This window comes from Staurois parvus, unplaced genomic scaffold (assembly GCF_062004578.1).
Source record: "Staurois parvus isolate SC_StPar_1 unplaced genomic scaffold, SC_StPar_1.0 ptg000205l, whole genome shotgun sequence".
Lineage (NCBI taxonomy): Eukaryota > Metazoa > Chordata > Amphibia > Anura > Ranidae > Staurois > Staurois parvus.
Window position 1 is genome coordinate 7,880,679 of NW_028318001.1, and position 17,412 is coordinate 7,898,090.

Genomic DNA, 17,412 nt, shown 5'->3' on the forward strand with positions numbered 1-17,412 from the left:
TTTTTCCTCATTAGAACACAGAAAGTGCACCAGCTGATAAAAATGAGCCATCCCATTTAGAATCGGTATACAATCAGTCTGGTGAAACAGACAGCTATTTCTTCACAGCAACAAGAAGGAATCTGCTACAACACTTGTTAATATCCCCTGATGCACATTGATCACCCTGGTGGGATTTTTTTTTCTCAACAAAAGTGAAGTTACTCTTTAAAGGGCCATTCCACCTTTCAATAAAAACTGCACCATTGAACATATTGCTCTGTGAAGGTCAACCAACCTGCACCAATTAGTTGTTTCTGCATCTAGAAGGCAGCCTGAGAACTTGACACTACCCTTTTCTTACTACACAAAATCATAAGTGTAGCTGTCTTTTTTAATATTTGTCATACAAAATTCCTACTAATGTAAAAAATGTATAGGGCTTATGAATTACATGTAATGTTAGATTTTTAAGCATGCACACAAGCAAAAAAAAAAAGAAAAGCTATGCTATGCAAATTTGTAACCAGCTAAAAAGGGTTTCAGACCTTCATCTGCTTAGCATTAAATTAACGATCTGCCTTAATTTATTCTACATCTTTATCATATACATAGATGTTGGATAGTGCAGCCAATGTTGTTCTTCCAGCCTGCTCTGAATGTGAGAGCTGCAGGTCTAATGGACAGAAGTGCTAGCGTCATTTAACAGCCTTCCTCTTCTCTTGGTCATTCAAAGAAGTCTGTGTATTCTGTGAACCTACATGACGTTCCGTGAATTAACAAGGGGGGGGGGGTGTTAATAGATTATATTTGCAGTTCCAACTATGAGACCTACAGCTCTCATATTTGGAGAGGGCCATAAGCAAAGGGGGAGTTGTACTATCCAGCATGAAGAAAAGCATGGATTTTACAGAACAATGCAGCAATCTGCATATTTAGTAAATCTGAGCAGAAATTACTTTTGCACTTAAGAACTGTCAAGTATCTCTGTGGCCAGAGTTCTGCTCTATCTGAGCTGTGCTGGAGGCGACGGTATTCACTTTTAATTCAACATAATTGACATTCATAAGTCTAAAGTAACAATGAGGAGTTACTAATGCAGCAGGCATCAAGAGTGTGGAAGTGATAGGACACCTGGTATACTTACATAATGGATGGAGAACAACACATCAGCAAGCTTGTATTTATAATGTAGTGTACTTTCTCCTATTTGCTCCCTCTTGGTCTGCTAAATATAGCATTAAACTTTTTTGTCATATCTGTTATGATAAGTTTAAAAAATGCCTGTTGATTATGCCAGAAATCATGTGAGCTGAAGGATAATATATGGGAAAATGTGCATGTATTGCGGAATGAAAAAAGCATTTTTTATATTTCGCCTTGACATACGCTTTAACAATTTTGTACTTTTCACCCATACATAAATGCTGCTAGTTTAAATGGTATTTGCAAGAAAAATCCTTGGCAGCAAAGGCAGCAGAAAGGCATAAACCTTTCACAAACACAGGCTGCTGAAGCTCTTCGCTGAACTCTTGAATAAACATAAATAGCCTCTAGGTTGTTCTTGTTTCAAAAGGACAGTTAGAGCAATTGTATTTCAGTACAGGGCCACTGTTTGTGTACAGACATGCTATCAGTAGGGATGGATAAACCGGGCAAATATTCAGCTCACAAAAGGTTCGGCGAACCAAGCGGGCAGTCCATGAACCCCAAACATAGCCCCAAACCTTATTGAAGTCTAGGGAACCAAATCATGCTATTTTATTTACTTTTTTTCAAGGCACATTTTGCAGGCTATTGTTAAAAAAGGGAATGGGTAGCTGGGTGGCTTAAAGGACACAAACGTTTGTGAGGCTTTTTTAAGTATTTCTTTTGTAAGGGTACAGGGCATGGGGTTTCCATATAATTCATACCAGATGCTTAACCAGGCATGCAGCGTGGGTGGCTCAGAAATTGCAGGCTTGCAGTCCTACCCTGCCTGATTAACACCAGGCTATATGCTTTTCAACATTCAAAGAGTGCCTTGCAAGGGGGGAGCTGTAAAGGTCAATCTGGAAGGCCACTTTATATAATAATCCCACTTTAATAATGATGGCGCTGCTAAAATGTCAACAAACAACTGGAAACCCTGGGTGATGTCATTGAGCAAATATGAGCATTGTCATATATTCTTTTTTGAGAAATCTGGGGTCTATCAGGCTGTTGATATCTCCTCTGCCCTTACATTATCTAATCAAACCAAAATCGGTGTGATCAGATGCTTTCCCAATTTACAAATGGCGCTGTTTATATCCTGCAAAACTGAAGTGATGAAATGCTCATAGCTTCCGAATTCTTAGACTATAGAGATGATTGGCACCACTCATTCTCAGGTTCCCCCGATGGCACGGGACTGCCCGCGAAGGCCGTGAAAGGCAGCGGGGGAGGGGGACATCATATCCTGCTGCTTGTAAAAGCAATCCTACAACTAATTAGCCACTAGGATTGCTTTTACATAAAAGCCGATTGCCAGCTGAAAAAAACAATACCAGGATGATGCCTGCAGCTGTAGGCATCATCCTGGTATAACCATTCAAAGTCCAGTGATGTACCAGTACATCGCTGGTCCTTGTTGGGTGTATATGCTATGTTCTTTTTTTTTGTATGCAGCATGTGGACTGAATGAAAAAAAGAAAAGAAATCTCTGCCAGAAAAAGTGTGTGGTATGCCCACCATTGGAATATACCGCCCTGCATCCACCCACCCACTTCTAATGGTGGGTACACATTAGGTCACACTTTGTCACAAGTGCCAGTTCCAAGATTGAAAAAATGTCTAAATAGTTGCACGCTTGAATAAAAAGTGTCCACGTATAAGTGGTACCCCATATTATTATTATTATTATACAGTATTTATAAAGCGCCAATAGTTCACTCAGCGCTGTACATTACAAAGGGGGACAGAACATGTGACAGAACAATACCAATACAATGCAGAACATGAGGGGATCGAGGGCCCTGCTCTTTCGAGCTTACAATCTAGAAGGGATGGGGCAGTGGTACAGGAGGAGATAGCTGTGGGGGATGGAGTGGTAGGAAGAGTGGAGGAGGTCAGCAAGTTAGCAGGGGGTGAGGTAGGCTTCCCTGAAGAGATGGGTTTTCAGGGTGCGCCTAAAGGAGAGGAGAGTAGGTGATAATCTGATGGGTTGGGGCAGGGAGTTCCAGAGGATGGGTGACACCCTGGAGAAGTCCTGGAGGCGGGCATGGGAGGAGGAGACCAGGGAACTAGAGAGAAGGAGGTCTTGTGAGGAGCGGAGTGTGCGTGCTGGGCGGTACTTGGATATTAGGTCAGTGATGTAGTTCGGGGCAGTATGGTGGACAGCTTTGTACGTCAGTGTTAGGATTTTAAATTTGATCCGTTGCGCAATCGGAAGCCAGTGGAGGGATTGGCAGAGGGGGGTGGCGGAAATGGAGCGGTTGGAAAGGTGAATGAGTCTGGCAGCCGTATTCAGGATCGACTAAAGCGGGGATAGCCAGCGGCGAGGCAGGCCAGTGAGGAGGGAGTTGCAGTAGTCGAGTCGTGATATGATGAGGGAGTGGATGAGCTGTTTAGTGGTTTCTGGGGTTAGGAACATGCGGATTTTGGCGATGTTGCGGAGGTGGAGTCTGCACGAGTTTGTTAAAGATTGGACTTGGGGCTGGAAGGATAGGTTGGAGTCCAGAATGACACCAAGTACTCTGGCCTGCAGAGCGGGTTTGATATTGGCGTTGTTGGATGTGATGTAGAAGTCAATGGGGGGTGGGGTTCGGGCTGGGGGGAAGACAAGGAGCTCGGTTTTGGAGAGATTCAGTTTAAGGAAGTGGAGCGACATCCAATCTGATATGTCGCTCAGTAGGTGTGTGATTTGGGCAGAGACCGAGGGGGTGAGGTGGGGGGTTGAGAGATAGATTTGTGTGTCGTCGGCATAGAGGTGGTAGTTGAAGCCGTGAGAGTGTATGAGTTGGCCAAGGGAGGAGGTGTAGATGGAGAAGAGAAGGGGCCCAAGGACAGAGCCTTGAGGGACCCCAACAGAGAGGGGGAGTGAGGGGGAGGTGGTAGCATTATAGGTAACGCTGAAAGAGCGTTGTGACAGGTAGGATGAGAGCCAGGAGAGAGCAGAATCTCTGAGGCCGAGGGAGTGTAGTATTTTGAGGAGGAGGGGGTGGTCAACTGTGTCGAAGGCCGCAGAGAGGTCAAGGAGTAGGAGCACTGAATAGTGGCCATTAGCTTTGGCGGTTAGAAGGTCGTTGGAGAGTTTGAGTAAGGCGGTTTCGGTGGAGTGTAGGGGGCGGAAGCCAGACTGTAGGGGATCGAGGAGGTTGTTGTCGTTGAGGTGAGAGCATAGGCGGGTGTAGACGAGACGCTCGAGGAGTTTAGATGTAAGTGGGAGCAGGGAGATGGGTCTGAGGTTGTTCGGGTCATTGGGGTCCAGGGAGGGCTTTTTAAGTATGGGGGTGATGTGTGCATGCTTCAGTGGGGAGGGGAAAGTGCCGGAGGAGAGGGAGAGATTAAAGATGTGAGTGAGGGAGCGTAGGATGGAGGGGGAGGGAGGTCGTAGGAATTGTGAGGGGATAGGGTCGAGGGGGCAGGTGGTGAGGCGGGCATCAGAGAGGATCTTGGAGACTTCCTCGATGGTAGTAAGGTCAAAGGTGTGGAGTGTTGGGGGAGCTTCAGTATGAGGAATGTAGGGTGGGGTGGGAGTGGAGGTCAGAGCAGTGGTGGGGCCGTGGGAGAGGGGTGATGAGGGGGTAGCTGAGTGAGGGGGAACGGGGTTGGAGGGAGTTTGAGCAGTGACGAAGTCCCTGCGGGTAATGTCGAGGGGAAGGGGGGATGAGGGGGTAGCTGTGTGAGAGGGGACGGGTTGAGAGGGCGTGTGTCCTTGCGAATTGTGTCAATCTTGTTTTTGAAGTGATTGGCAATCTCAAGGGCGGTGAGTGAGGTGCTGGGTGGAGGTGGGGGTGGAGAGAGTAGAGAGTTGAAGGTGGAGAAGAGTCGGCGAGGATTGGAGGAGAGGGCCTTGATGAGGGTCAGGAAGTAGGCTTGTTTGGCTGCGTGGAGGGAGGAGGTGTAGGTGCGGAAGGCAGATTTGTAGCAGGTGAAAGCTTGTTGGGATTTTGTTTTGCGCCATAGTCGCTCCAGGGCACGACTGCGTCGTTTGAGGGTTTTGGTGTGATCAGTCTGCCAGGGCTGGAGCGGTCGGAGTCTGATGTTGCGTGTGGTTAAAGGCGCTAGTGAGTCAAGGGCTGCTTTCAGCGCGTTGTTGTAGGCAGTCATAGCCAAGTCGGGGCAGGACAGGGGGAGGATGCGGTCGTGGAGTTGATCAGCTGCAGAGTGGAGGGGGGCAGGGTTAAGGTTGTGGAGGTTACGGCTGGTAGTAGTGTGGCATTTGGAGGGGTAGGCATTGGAGGACGAGGAGATAGAGAAGGTGATCAGGTTGTGGTCAGAGAGAGGGAAGGGGGTGTTAGTGAGGTTGTGGGGAGCGCAGCGGTTGGAGAAGACAAGATCAAGGATATTCCCGTCGGAGTGGGTGGTGGATTGTATGCACTGTGCAAGTGTAAAGGAGGAGGTTAAGTGGAGGAGACGGGCTGTGTCTGGGTTGTCAAGGTTGACAGGGATGTTGAAATCCCCAAGAATGATGGTGGGTAGCTCAGAGAAGAGGAAGAAGGGTAGCCAGGAGGAGAAGTCTTCCAGGAAGCGGGGTATGGATCCAGGAGGCCGGTATATCACAACATATAGTAAAAAGATGACACCAAGTCCCAAACTATCTTGCCACTGCTTCCCATGTAGTCTGGATATCCGGGGGGCTCCACGTGCTTCTCTATTCCCTCATAAATCCGAAACTTTTAAGTATAGCCTGTTGCCCTCTCACAGGTCTTCTACATCTTGACCCCATATCTGGCACGCTTGCAGGGGAGAAATTGTTTGAATGCAAGGCGGCCAGAAAAATTAATCAGAGACTCATCAAAACAGATTTTTTGCTGCGCAGTATAGACATCTGCAAATTTTCGGTTAAGGTGATTTGCGAGGGGCTGAATTTTGTGGAGCCGGTCAAATTCAGGGTTACCCCAAGGATGACAGAATGTATTGTCACTGAAATGCATAAAACACATTATACTCTCATATCTATGCCTGGCCCTGGCAGCAGAGAACATATGATGAATCGGGTCTGCGGACCAATACAACCGCAATTCATTTCTTTTAGTAATGCCCATGTTGAGGGTTAGGCCCAAAAAAATGTAAATTTGGAAACCGTAATGAGTTTCCATGCGACTGGTCTGGCAAGGTTTGAATTTGGGTTGGCGGCGATAAACTGTTGTGCATATAAATTGCTTTGATGCACAATCAACGCATACAGATATTCCGTGAAAAACAGCTCCGAAAATCAAGGAGGTATGTGAAAAACCAGGATGTACTAGACTGCTGGTACTCGCCAGTTCACCAAAAGGTAGAGCGGCACTAGTACTGGCACTCTGCTGCATATGAGAGTCATCAAAATTTACCGACAAGTGCTAACAGAGATTAGGCCTGATTCTGCGAACACTGCGGTTTTGTGTGTAATATATCAAGTGACAGTGACCTACTGACACTACACTTGCTGGGGGAGAAGGAGGGGGGAGCCGGGGCTGATCCCGCTAACGCTGCGTTTTTGGGGACGCTATACTAATGTTAACGCTGATATAGTGCTGATCTGATCAAAGATATTGATCCGTTCAGACACTATACTAGCAATGGAGGTTTATTGTGCATGAGCGTGCTCCTGGCAATCAAGGGGTTAAATGTGATGACTGGTGTACTGACAGGCAATCTGACACTATCTGTGAGGGGCATGAAAACCACGGGAGCGCAAATCATGTATATATATATATATATGTTATTTTGTGCACCCATGCTGCCCTGTAGCAGTATTTCTGCTATAGGGCAGTCAGGAAGCGGTTACAGAAGTGGTTTGTGTTACGGCGATGCGTTACTTTAACTGACAATTGCCCGGTCATGCAACACTGCACCCAAATTGAATTTACATCCTTTTTTCCCCACAAATTGAGTTTTCTTTCAAGGTATTTGATCGCCTGTGTGTTTTTTATTTTTTGCGCTATAAAAAAAAAAGCCTGACAATTTTGAGAAAAAAAAACAATATTTTGGACTTTTTGCTATAAAACATGTCCAGTAAAAAAATTTTAAAATCAAATTTCATCATAAATTTCAGCCAAAATGTATTCTGCGACATGTCTTTACTAAACAAAATCCTAATACGTGTAAATTAATTGGTTACGTGAAAGTCATAGCGTCTACAAATGGCGGGAAAGATACTGGGATTTTTTTTTTATATCAATAATGGCTGCGATCAGCGACTTATGGCCGTGATCAGCGATTTATGACAGTGATCAGCAACTTATGGCGGGACTGCGGCGGACATTTTGACACTGGGGGGGAACTGACTTGGGGTCACTGACATCTCCAGTGACACCAATACAGTGATCAGTGAAAAAAAAAACACTGACACTGTACTAATGGCACTGGGGAGGAAGGGGTTAACTTTTTTTAGGTAATGAAAGGGTTAACTTTGTGAGGGGAGTGTTTTACTAGGGGGCGGGGGTGTGTGCTTCACAGGAACATGCTGATCCCGAGAGATAAACTCCACTCTCAGGATCAGTGTGTTAGGAGCTGACAGGGAGCAGAGCTGCATTGTAAACAATGCAGCTGTGCTCTGTGTCACTGTTTGCCGGCAATCGCTGGGAACCGGCGGGTAATGACTGGCAGGGACCCGGTGATTGACACCCCCTGCTGCGATCGGCGGGACGGGTAGGGCGGTCGCGCGCTCCCCCTACCTGTTTTGCAAAATTACATTTTAAAACTTGATTTTGCCCAGCGGTGCCACCTTGTGGCCGTTTTTCTACAGTGGCTGGAGTTCAAGCAGTTAATGACTTTGCAAGGATCCCTGACTGCTTTGTTTACACTTTACCAGTGTGGATGAAACTGCCAAAACAATATAATAGCAGGGTAATATGTCAATTCTTTAATCACAAGATCTATGTCACAACCTGATGAATCTATGTGTAAAATGATGGCGCTATTGTAAAGGTTAAGGCCACCCAGTTGATTCATTCATATCAGGTGGTCTATACAGGGTCTGATTGAATAGCAAGCTGTCCAAGGAGTTCTGGCCTCCCAAGGGTGGAGCTCTACCTTCCCTTCCTCCACAGTTAAAGACTGCTTTCCACTTTATAATTACTAGTTGTGAAAATATGCCTTGCTGGAGCCTATATATTATTACTACTATACAAGCTGGTATCAAAAAGTTTTGAGACTAGTTTTGTAACACGCCAACAGATAGCAGCACAAGGCTCCACCCACAGTCACAGGGAGCACTGACCTTCATAAGTCAGTGTGCCAAAAAGACATCATCCTGTGTACATCAGGAGCTGTGCAGCTGGTTCTATTCTGACCACGTGTGTTACCACATCTGCTATTTCATCATGGACAGCAAGTTAGAACAAAGAGCCCACCTGCCCCAAAGCACTCCCCCATGTTGAGGACATGTGGCCTGGTATGGTTTAGGAGGGGGGCACTCTCTCGTCCCGTCCCCCCCTTTCCTGACCTGCTGGGCTGCATGCTCGGATTTTTTTTTTTGCATGAGGGTTCCCCTCAAAATCCATACCAGATCCAAACAGCTTGGTATGGATGGGGGAGGGGGAACCTCACACGTTTTTATTTAAAAATTTTTAATTGCCAGGCAATGCTGGCAATTCTTTTGGCATTCAGCTGTTGACAGCTGAAACATTAACTACTTGGAGGGGGAGCCCCCCTGCCCCAAAGCACCCCCCATGCTGATGGCATGTGGCCTGGTATGGTTCAGGAGGGGGAGCGCTCGCTTGCTCCCCCCTTTCCTGACCTGCCTGGCTGCATGCTCGGATAAGGGTCTGGTATGGATTTTGGGGGGACCCAAACGCCATTTTTTAAAAAAAATTTAATGTGGGGGTTCCCTTTAAAATCCATACCAGACCTGAAGGTCTTGGTATGGATGGGGGGATACCCCACATGTTTGTATTCAAAAATGTTTAATTGCCAGACAATACCAGCAATTTTTTTTACATTCAGCTGTCAGCGGGAAATCTTACTGACAGCTGAAACATTAACCACTTCCCGACCGGCCGTTGTATATAAACGGCCGGACGGTGGCACTGCAGGGTCGGGTGGCCGTCTATAAACGGCCTCCCCGCACCCTGCTTGTGCGCGCTCCCTGGGAGCGCGCAGCACCGCGATCCGGTGCCGCTGTGTCCTCCGGACACAGTGAAACACCGATCGTCGGACGGGACCTCTGTACGAGGTCCCGATCATGTGATCACTGATTGGCCAATCAGTGATCACATGCAAAGTAGTAAGCAAGATGTCACTTGTGACATCATTGCTTACTATGTGTGAAATCTGTGAATGATCACAGAGGTCACATGCTACAAGGCTATTCACAAAAGCCTTGTACCATGTGACAAGCTGTGACCAATCACAGCTCACTCTGTATTTCTCAATCAGTGCAGAAATGCACACAGAGAGAAAGAGAAATGATTGCTTTTACATCCTATATGGGTGTAAAAGCAATCAGTGTAAAAAAAAAAAAAAAAAATCTTTATCACCCCTCACAAGTAGTACAGTGTCACCATGGTGACACTGTACTGCTAGGGTGACAGTATGTAAAAAAAAATAAATAAATAAAAAATAATAATATAAAAAAATAAAATAAAAATGTAAAAAAAAATGTTTAAAAATTATAATTTTTGCTTATAAACTAATTTGGATTTTTTTTTTTTTACTAAAAAGATAACGGAATAAATTTTGGCCAAGATTTATGATGAAATATTATTTATTTGCAAAATTTTATAAAAAAAACACTTTTTTTAAAAATTTTTGGACATTTCATTTACATAGCAAAAAAATACAAATCCCAGCGGTGAATAAATACCACCAAAATAAAGCTTTATCTATCTAAAAAAATGGTAAAAAATTCATTTGGGTACAGTGTTGCATGACCGCGCAATTGTCATTCAAAGTGTGATAGCGCTAAAAGCTGAAAATTGCCCTGGTCAGGAAGGGGGTAAAAGTGTCCGGTCTGGAAGTGGTTAACTACCGTACTTGCCCTCCGGAAGATTAACCCGCCTCAATGACCAGGCCATTTTTTGCTATTCAGCACTGTGCTATTACAACTAGTAGTATTTCAACTAGTAGTTGAATATATGTAGCAGAATACATTTTGGCCTAAATTTATGATGAAATTAGATTTTTACATTTTTTCTACTGGATATGTTTAATAGCAAAAAGTTAAAAATATAGTTTTTTTTTTCAAAATTGTGGGTCTTTTTTAATTTATATGCGTAAAAAATAAAAAATGCACAGGCATTCAAATGCCTTATTTTTGGGGAAAAAAAGGATGTAAATTTCATTTGGGTTCACAGTTGCATGACTGCGCAATTGTCAGTTAAAGTAATGCAGCTCTGTATTGACAAAAATAGCCTGGTCAGGAAGGGGGGGAAATCCTTTGAAGTGGTTAAAATGTAGTGCTTTTTCTCAGTGCTGTGTTCATTCTTCTTTCCTTGGACGGCATATGGGGCAGTGGGGGTCTCACACATGCGCACATACACCCGGAAATAGAAAGCAACTTACGATTACGTCGCTTTGCCCAGAGCTGCATATTGTTGGTGGGTGGGTGGGTGGGCGGCAAGTAGTTTTTTTACTATTTTTTTTTCAAATACTTTATTCGGAGTGGTCCAATGTTACCATAGTAACCATGGATTTTTTTTTTACACTTTGCATTGCATGAGCAATGAAGATTGTTGTTCTGCAATGCAAAGCTTGCTTTGAACTGTCATGAATGTGTTAAGTTCATGACAGTTCAACTTCATAGTGATTGGCTCCAGCTGATCACATGGTACAGGGTGTTGTGACTGGCCCCATGTGTCATGTGAGAGCTGTAGACCAATCACAGCTCTCCAGGAACAGAAGCAAAGCTGTTATGAATCAGATTGATTCATAAAAGCTTTGTTGTAATTGTGATCATGTGATTGCATAGCAATCACATGATCACCGGGTCCCAATTACCCGGATTCTCATTCTGCTGTGACTAGCGAACACAGCGGATGTGAGGAGGGGAGGGTTGTGCGCCCACCCTGTGCATGCAGCAGTCCCCCTGTGTTGGCAAACGACCATCGATGTACAGGCATATCGTTGTTCCAGTAGCTGCCGCCCATCCGCAGCACATTGCAGGCGGGCGGCCTGAAAGTGGTTAAAGAATGTTTCCACTGCTAAAATACCACATGACTTTATAATATAACTCATGTGGTCTTTTAGTAGCTGTGCGGTATCTTGCTACATACTCAGGTGCGGTAAGATACCGCTTAGTGAAATGTCCCCTATGTTCGAAGTTTGCAGTTGAACTTTTGTTAGGTTCGTATGTTTGACATGGAACCGAACAGGGGGTTGTGCAGCCCATCACTAATGATGAAAGAAAATGATTGCCTTAATGAATGAATCCAAAACACATTTTTTTCATTGCACACATTTATTTATTACAGGTACTTATATAGCGGCATCAATTTACATAGCACATTACATATATTTATATCGTACATTCACATCAGTCCCTAACCCTCAAGGGGTGTACAATCTAAGGTCTCTAACTTAAATTCATACATACACATACTAGGGCCAATTTAGACAGGAGCCAATTTACCTACCAGCATGTCTTTGGAGTGTGGTTGGAAACCCACGCAGGCACAAGGAGAACATGCAAACTCCAGGCAGTTGCTGCCGTGGTTGGGATTTGAACCAATGACCCTAGTACTGTCAGGCAGAAGTGCTCACCATTTAGCCACTGTGCTGCCCATCTCTAATTTTAATACTCTGTGGTACTTACATGTGCTAACAATGCCATCTGTTGTTTCCCATAGCAACTTGGACTCTGATTGCTTCTTATGAGCATCAAGACTTAAAAGTGAAATAAATTAAAACTGAATTGAAAGCCTTATTATAAAAATTGTCCTGTGCTACTAATAAAGTGATAAACTACTAAGTATGCCAGCACTCCTCTGTGATTCACAAGCTATATAAACAAATATAATGGCCAAATGAGTGCAGCACAACCAGATCCTACCTAATTAAAAAACGAAATTACCAACATATGGTGTAATTCATAACAACAGTGCATAATTATAACGTGCTCTAGTGCTGTGGTGTAACAAACATTTTAAGAGACATTTTAAACAGCAGAGGCTACATTCAGTTCACACAGCGCTGACTGCTGCCGCATGTGTTAGTGAAGGTATTAGTTCATTTGGACCAGCTTGGTCCAAACAAACTATTTAAAGTTCCCCAAATCATGGAGTTAGGATTTAACTTTCTGAAGAACCTTTTTGTCCTCTGCCAACCACCCAGCGTACTACATTGACACACAGTGCCAGACATGTTCTTATTAACATATTTGACATGCAGAAACGTCTAACTAGCATGTCATTAGACTCTTTCAAACATCTGCTTATTTTTTACGCATTCATTTCAGTGTGTTTCAGATCAAGACATTATTTGCAACAGGCTAACCTGTGCCAAACAAATTTGAAAAATATATCACGTTTAGCCAAGGCCTGATTTTGCACACAAGGATACCAAACCTCTCTCCACTCAGGATAAGATAATCATTTCATGTCTTTTCATGGCTTCTCCCCACTGAGAAATATATTTCATATTTATTGCATTGAGTTTTTTGTTTGCTACATTTCTTGTTTTAGCCAGTGATTGTGTTCTTTCCTCATTAAATAAGATTATAAATGCTCAGAGATCCCCTGCATGGGCAAGAAGCAACTTGCTGTGTGTGACATTGTGAGAGGCAATGTGTGACAAATGCATTACATTCAATTACTTGTATCTAAAGGTGGGCTTAATTAAAATGTTGTGATGTGAGCCAGACATGCACATGTTCCTCTTGGTATTTAGCCTTCACAATCAACGTGCTGCTGTTTCTTCACAGTCATTTACAGCTGTATTAGATGCGGTAGAGCTCGGAGAAGTACATCAGACTGGCATTTCTATGAGCGGCAGAGATGGTGCGTTTCATTTCACTTTTACTTTAAATAGAAAATAAATTGTGATTGTTTACTCGTACTTTAGCAAATAGAATATGTAAATGTAATACCTGTGTAAATACTCTTTAGACTGCAAGCTGCACATCAAAAGGATTCACGTAAAGGAGTCTTTGAGGCATGAAGTCTACGTATTTGATGTAAATGAGTAAGTTAAATCTTTTGAACTTCCCTTTATTTTAATAGCTACAGCTTCTAACCGGGCTAGGAGTATTGTAGGGGGAGATTACAGCTGTCTATGGTTGTCCAAGATTACTTTTATGTGTGTTGTTACTAGCTATGTGTTTTATTATAACACCTAAAGAAAAGCAGAAGGCGGTGCTTACTTCTCCAGCACCAACAACCAAGCCAAAGGTGCTTTTCAATATTTTTTCATTTTTAATATCCTGAAGTACTTTTATTCAAGTTTTAGGTCTAATAGCAAGGCCGGATCTAGATTATCTGGGAATGCAGTAAAAAAAGTTAGGGGCAGAATGCCAACACTGTGTGTGAGTTACTGAGAGTCTGTCACACAGTGTCATGATCTGGGAAACACATGTATGTATCAGGCCGACACAGAACCTTTCCTCCTTATATCAGATGTCCCTATCAGAGTCCCTCTTTAAATCAGGAGTACTTATCAAAAGCCTCCTTTACAATGAGTTACCATCAGCTTGCCCCCTTACATCAGGTGTCCCCATGAGAGTGCCTCCATCAGAGTTCCCCCTTACATCAACTGTCTCCAACAGAGTGCCCCTTTATATCAGGGTCCCTATCAGAGTACCCCCTTACATCAGGTGTCCCCATCAGAGTGCCCCCTTACATCAGGGGTCCCATCAGAGTCCCCATCAGAGTGCCCCTTTACATCAGGTGTCCCATCAGAGCCCCCATCAGAGTGCCCCCTTACATCAGGTGTCCCCATTAGAGTGCTCCCCTTATATGGATTGCACCCATCTGTGTGACTCCTTGCATCAACTGTCTGCATCAGACTGGCTCATAGATTAGTGGATGCATTTTCAGAGATCTGGGGGGGGGACAGCTAAAATCTGGGGGGCACAGCCCACCCCAGCACCCCCCTAGATCCGGCCCTGTCTAGTAGTAACTGACAAAAACACAATAAGCTTACATTAACTATATGAAAATATCAATGAATTTTTAATCACAATATAGAGGCGTACCTCGGTTTACGAACGCCTAGATTAACGTAATGTTTGGTTTACGAATGAAAATCTATTAAAAATAATGGCTTGGTGTATTAATTAATGTTCTTTCTGTTTTTTGCTATTCTATTCAAAATTATAATTTTGAAATCTGAATGTCGGAGGACAGCTATATTCTTTCTATTTTATCCTATTCTATTTGAAATTTGAATTTTGAAATGTGAATTTCAGAAGATGGCTATATTCTTTTTATTTTTTTCTATTCAATTTGAAATTAAAATTTTGGAAAATACCTTTATTCTTTCTATTTTATTTTATTCTATTTGAAATTAGAATTTTGAATTTCAGAAGATGGCTATATTCTTTCTATTTTATTCTATTCCATTAATTTTTTTATTCTAAGTTTGAATTTTGAAATTCAAAATTAGAATTTTGGAAGATGGCTTTATTCTTTTCATTTTATTCTATTCTACAGTATTCTATTTGAAATTTGAATTTTGGAAGATGGCTATATTCTTTTCATTTTATTCTTTTATGTTCTATTCAAAATTTTAAATTCAAATTTTAACATTCCAAATTCAAATTTTGGAAGATGGCTATACTCTTTCTATTTTATTCTATTCTACAGTATTCTATTTGATATTTGAATTTCAGAAGATGGCTATATTCTTCCAGTTTTTTTCTATTCTATTTGAAATTCAAATTTTGGAAGACATATTTTTTTTGTATTTTATTCTGTGCTATTTGAAATTCAAATTTGGAAAATGGAATTTTGGAAGACAGCTATATTCTTTCTAGTTTATTCTTTTGTATTCTTTTCTATTCTATTCTACTCTATTCTTTTATATTCTATTCTAATCTCTTCTTTACTATTCTATTCTATAATTTTCTATTCTTTTCTTTTCCATTCTTTAGCATTCTATTCTGTATTATTCCATTCTGTTTTCCTCTGTTCTATAATATTCCATTATTTTTATTTCTATTGTATTCTAGCCTCAGTAGGAATCATCATCCTATTGCTCTTTTATACCTTACTTCATTTATTGCAATGTTTCCATTTCAAATTCAAATTCATTTTCAAATTTGAATTCATTTTTGAATTTGAAATAATTTTCAAATAAATTTTCAAATTCAAATTCATTTCTTTAATTTTGAATTTGTTTTATCACTTATTTTAGATTTGTTGAAATACATTAATATTATGATTTGGAAATTCAGATACATCCGAATCTCTGAATAATGAAAATTGTTTGTCCCAATTTTGATTCGTAACAACACAAATTACACATGTCTACTAAATGGACTTTTTTTCAGCTGGGCTAGCTATATAACTATCTGATATTTTATTATTTTTTGTCCCTACTGGGGAGATTTCCCTTTCATTTCCTGCCTAATTTTATAAATCTCCTTTGTGGGGTGCACAGACAGAAAAAGGTAGGGCTAGAACCTCTATCAGGTTTTTATTGCTTTTTGGATATCCCTTGGGGAAATTTCCTCTCAGTAGGGGCATATTCGACTATACATTTCTGCAGAAGGTTCTGATACTTCCACTCTGTCAAAACAAAAGAAAAGCTTTGATTTAAGTTAAGCTTTAAGCTGCTTTAAATGAGTGTACAACCACAATGTCTTGTTTTGTTTTTTTCGTAGTAACTGTCTTTTATTATACTTCAAAATAACAGTTTATGTAAAAATGTATTTGCTTAGGGATTTTTCAATGGATGCCAGCAACCCAGAAACAAGAAGAGAGTTTTTAATTTCTCACGTTATCCATGATGAAAATGGTAAAACTAGCCATGGCGCATCATTTGCCACTGATGAAATGGAAAATATTGAAGGAAAACTAGTGGAACATGAGATTAAGGTGTATACGGGTGATCTGAGAGGAGCAGGCACAGATGCCAACATTTATATCATATTATTCAGTAACAATGGAAACTCATCTGGACCTGTCCAGCTGGTTGATCCACTAGAAGATAAAAATCCTTTTGAAAGGGGAAAGGTAAAAGAAATGAAATAAGAATTAATTCTAATTATTCTGTTGTAAAATTGTTTTCTATTAAAGGTGTGGTAAACACCAAAGAGGTAATATTCTCATAATCAAATATTAATATCTTTATTTAAAAAGGCAACAAACAGAATTCAGTAACCAGAATACAACTTTCTCTAACCTGTAAACCTAAAATATCTGATTATTATACATATTTATTTAGAGGTATCTATAGAAGCAAAATTTACAATTCCTAGATTGTAAGCTCGAAAGAGTAGGGCCCTCTTACCCCTCGTGTGCTGTTCGTAGTTGCTGTAATGTTTCATGTATTGTCCCCCCCTCTATTGTACAGCGCTGAGCAAACCCTTTGGCGCTATATAAACTCAATGTAATGTAATGTAATAATGTAATGTTCTGGATAGAGTATGAAATAGATATAGCCCTTTTCAGTTTTTCTTTGTCTGTTCCCTGATGTTGAGATTTTCCTTCACTTCCTATCCCAATGACACAAAATTAAGCAAGGGGAAATCTATCCCAAAATGAGGGAAAATTTGGCACAGTTGTCACTTGCACAGGTTTCCCTACTGAAGGATTTTTCCTTCTTATTCTGGCAACAATATTTTGGATTTTCCATTACTTTTTGGCCTAATGACAATGTTCACTAAGAGAAATAGAGAGGAAACAAACATCTAAAACACAAAATACATATTCTTCACTAAACAAAACATATGGCTTTACATGTGCTGCTGATGTTTTCATGAAGATGCATGATTCAAGGCTGTCATTCTTGTGCTTGCTTTTCTACCCAATGAATTAATGACCTTGAGCAAACTGTTGCTTGATGCACCTTCAAAAACAAGTCAGCAATGACAGTTCCTATATTCTGATCCTGACACGTTCCTATGCTTACAAAATCATCTAACAATATAGCAGATTCTAGCCACAAAGTCTGTTGTCTATGCATCTGTCTTGTGTCTAGCTTCATCAGACACATAACTGTATTCTAGACTGCAGAACATAGCTCATCATGGAGGTCTAAGCATAAAACTGTGTGACACCATCTTTAAATGGTTACTGCAGTAACACTCTTTCACCTTTTTATTCTGATAAGGTTCGATTTGGGTCACCCTACTAAACTAGAGATATATTCATTCTAATTTAATCATTG

The 17,412-nt window shown here is 41.6% G+C and overlaps 1 protein-coding gene across 1 annotated transcript in view; it reads left to right on the forward strand.

The window, feature by feature from the left end:
* The window catches only part of LOC149461351 (lipoxygenase homology domain-containing protein 1-like), a 392,516-nt gene that overhangs the window by 342,795 nt on the left and 32,309 nt on the right, over positions 1 to 17,412 (forward strand). Inside the window, exons 53-55 of the mRNA XM_089678445.1 lie at positions 13,007 to 13,082; positions 13,191 to 13,266; positions 15,962 to 16,256. Of these exons, the coding sequence (XP_089534571.1) occupies positions 13,007 to 13,082; positions 13,191 to 13,266; positions 15,962 to 16,256 (447 nt within the window). The remainder of the gene's footprint in view (positions 1 to 13,006; positions 13,083 to 13,190; positions 13,267 to 15,961; positions 16,257 to 17,412) is intronic.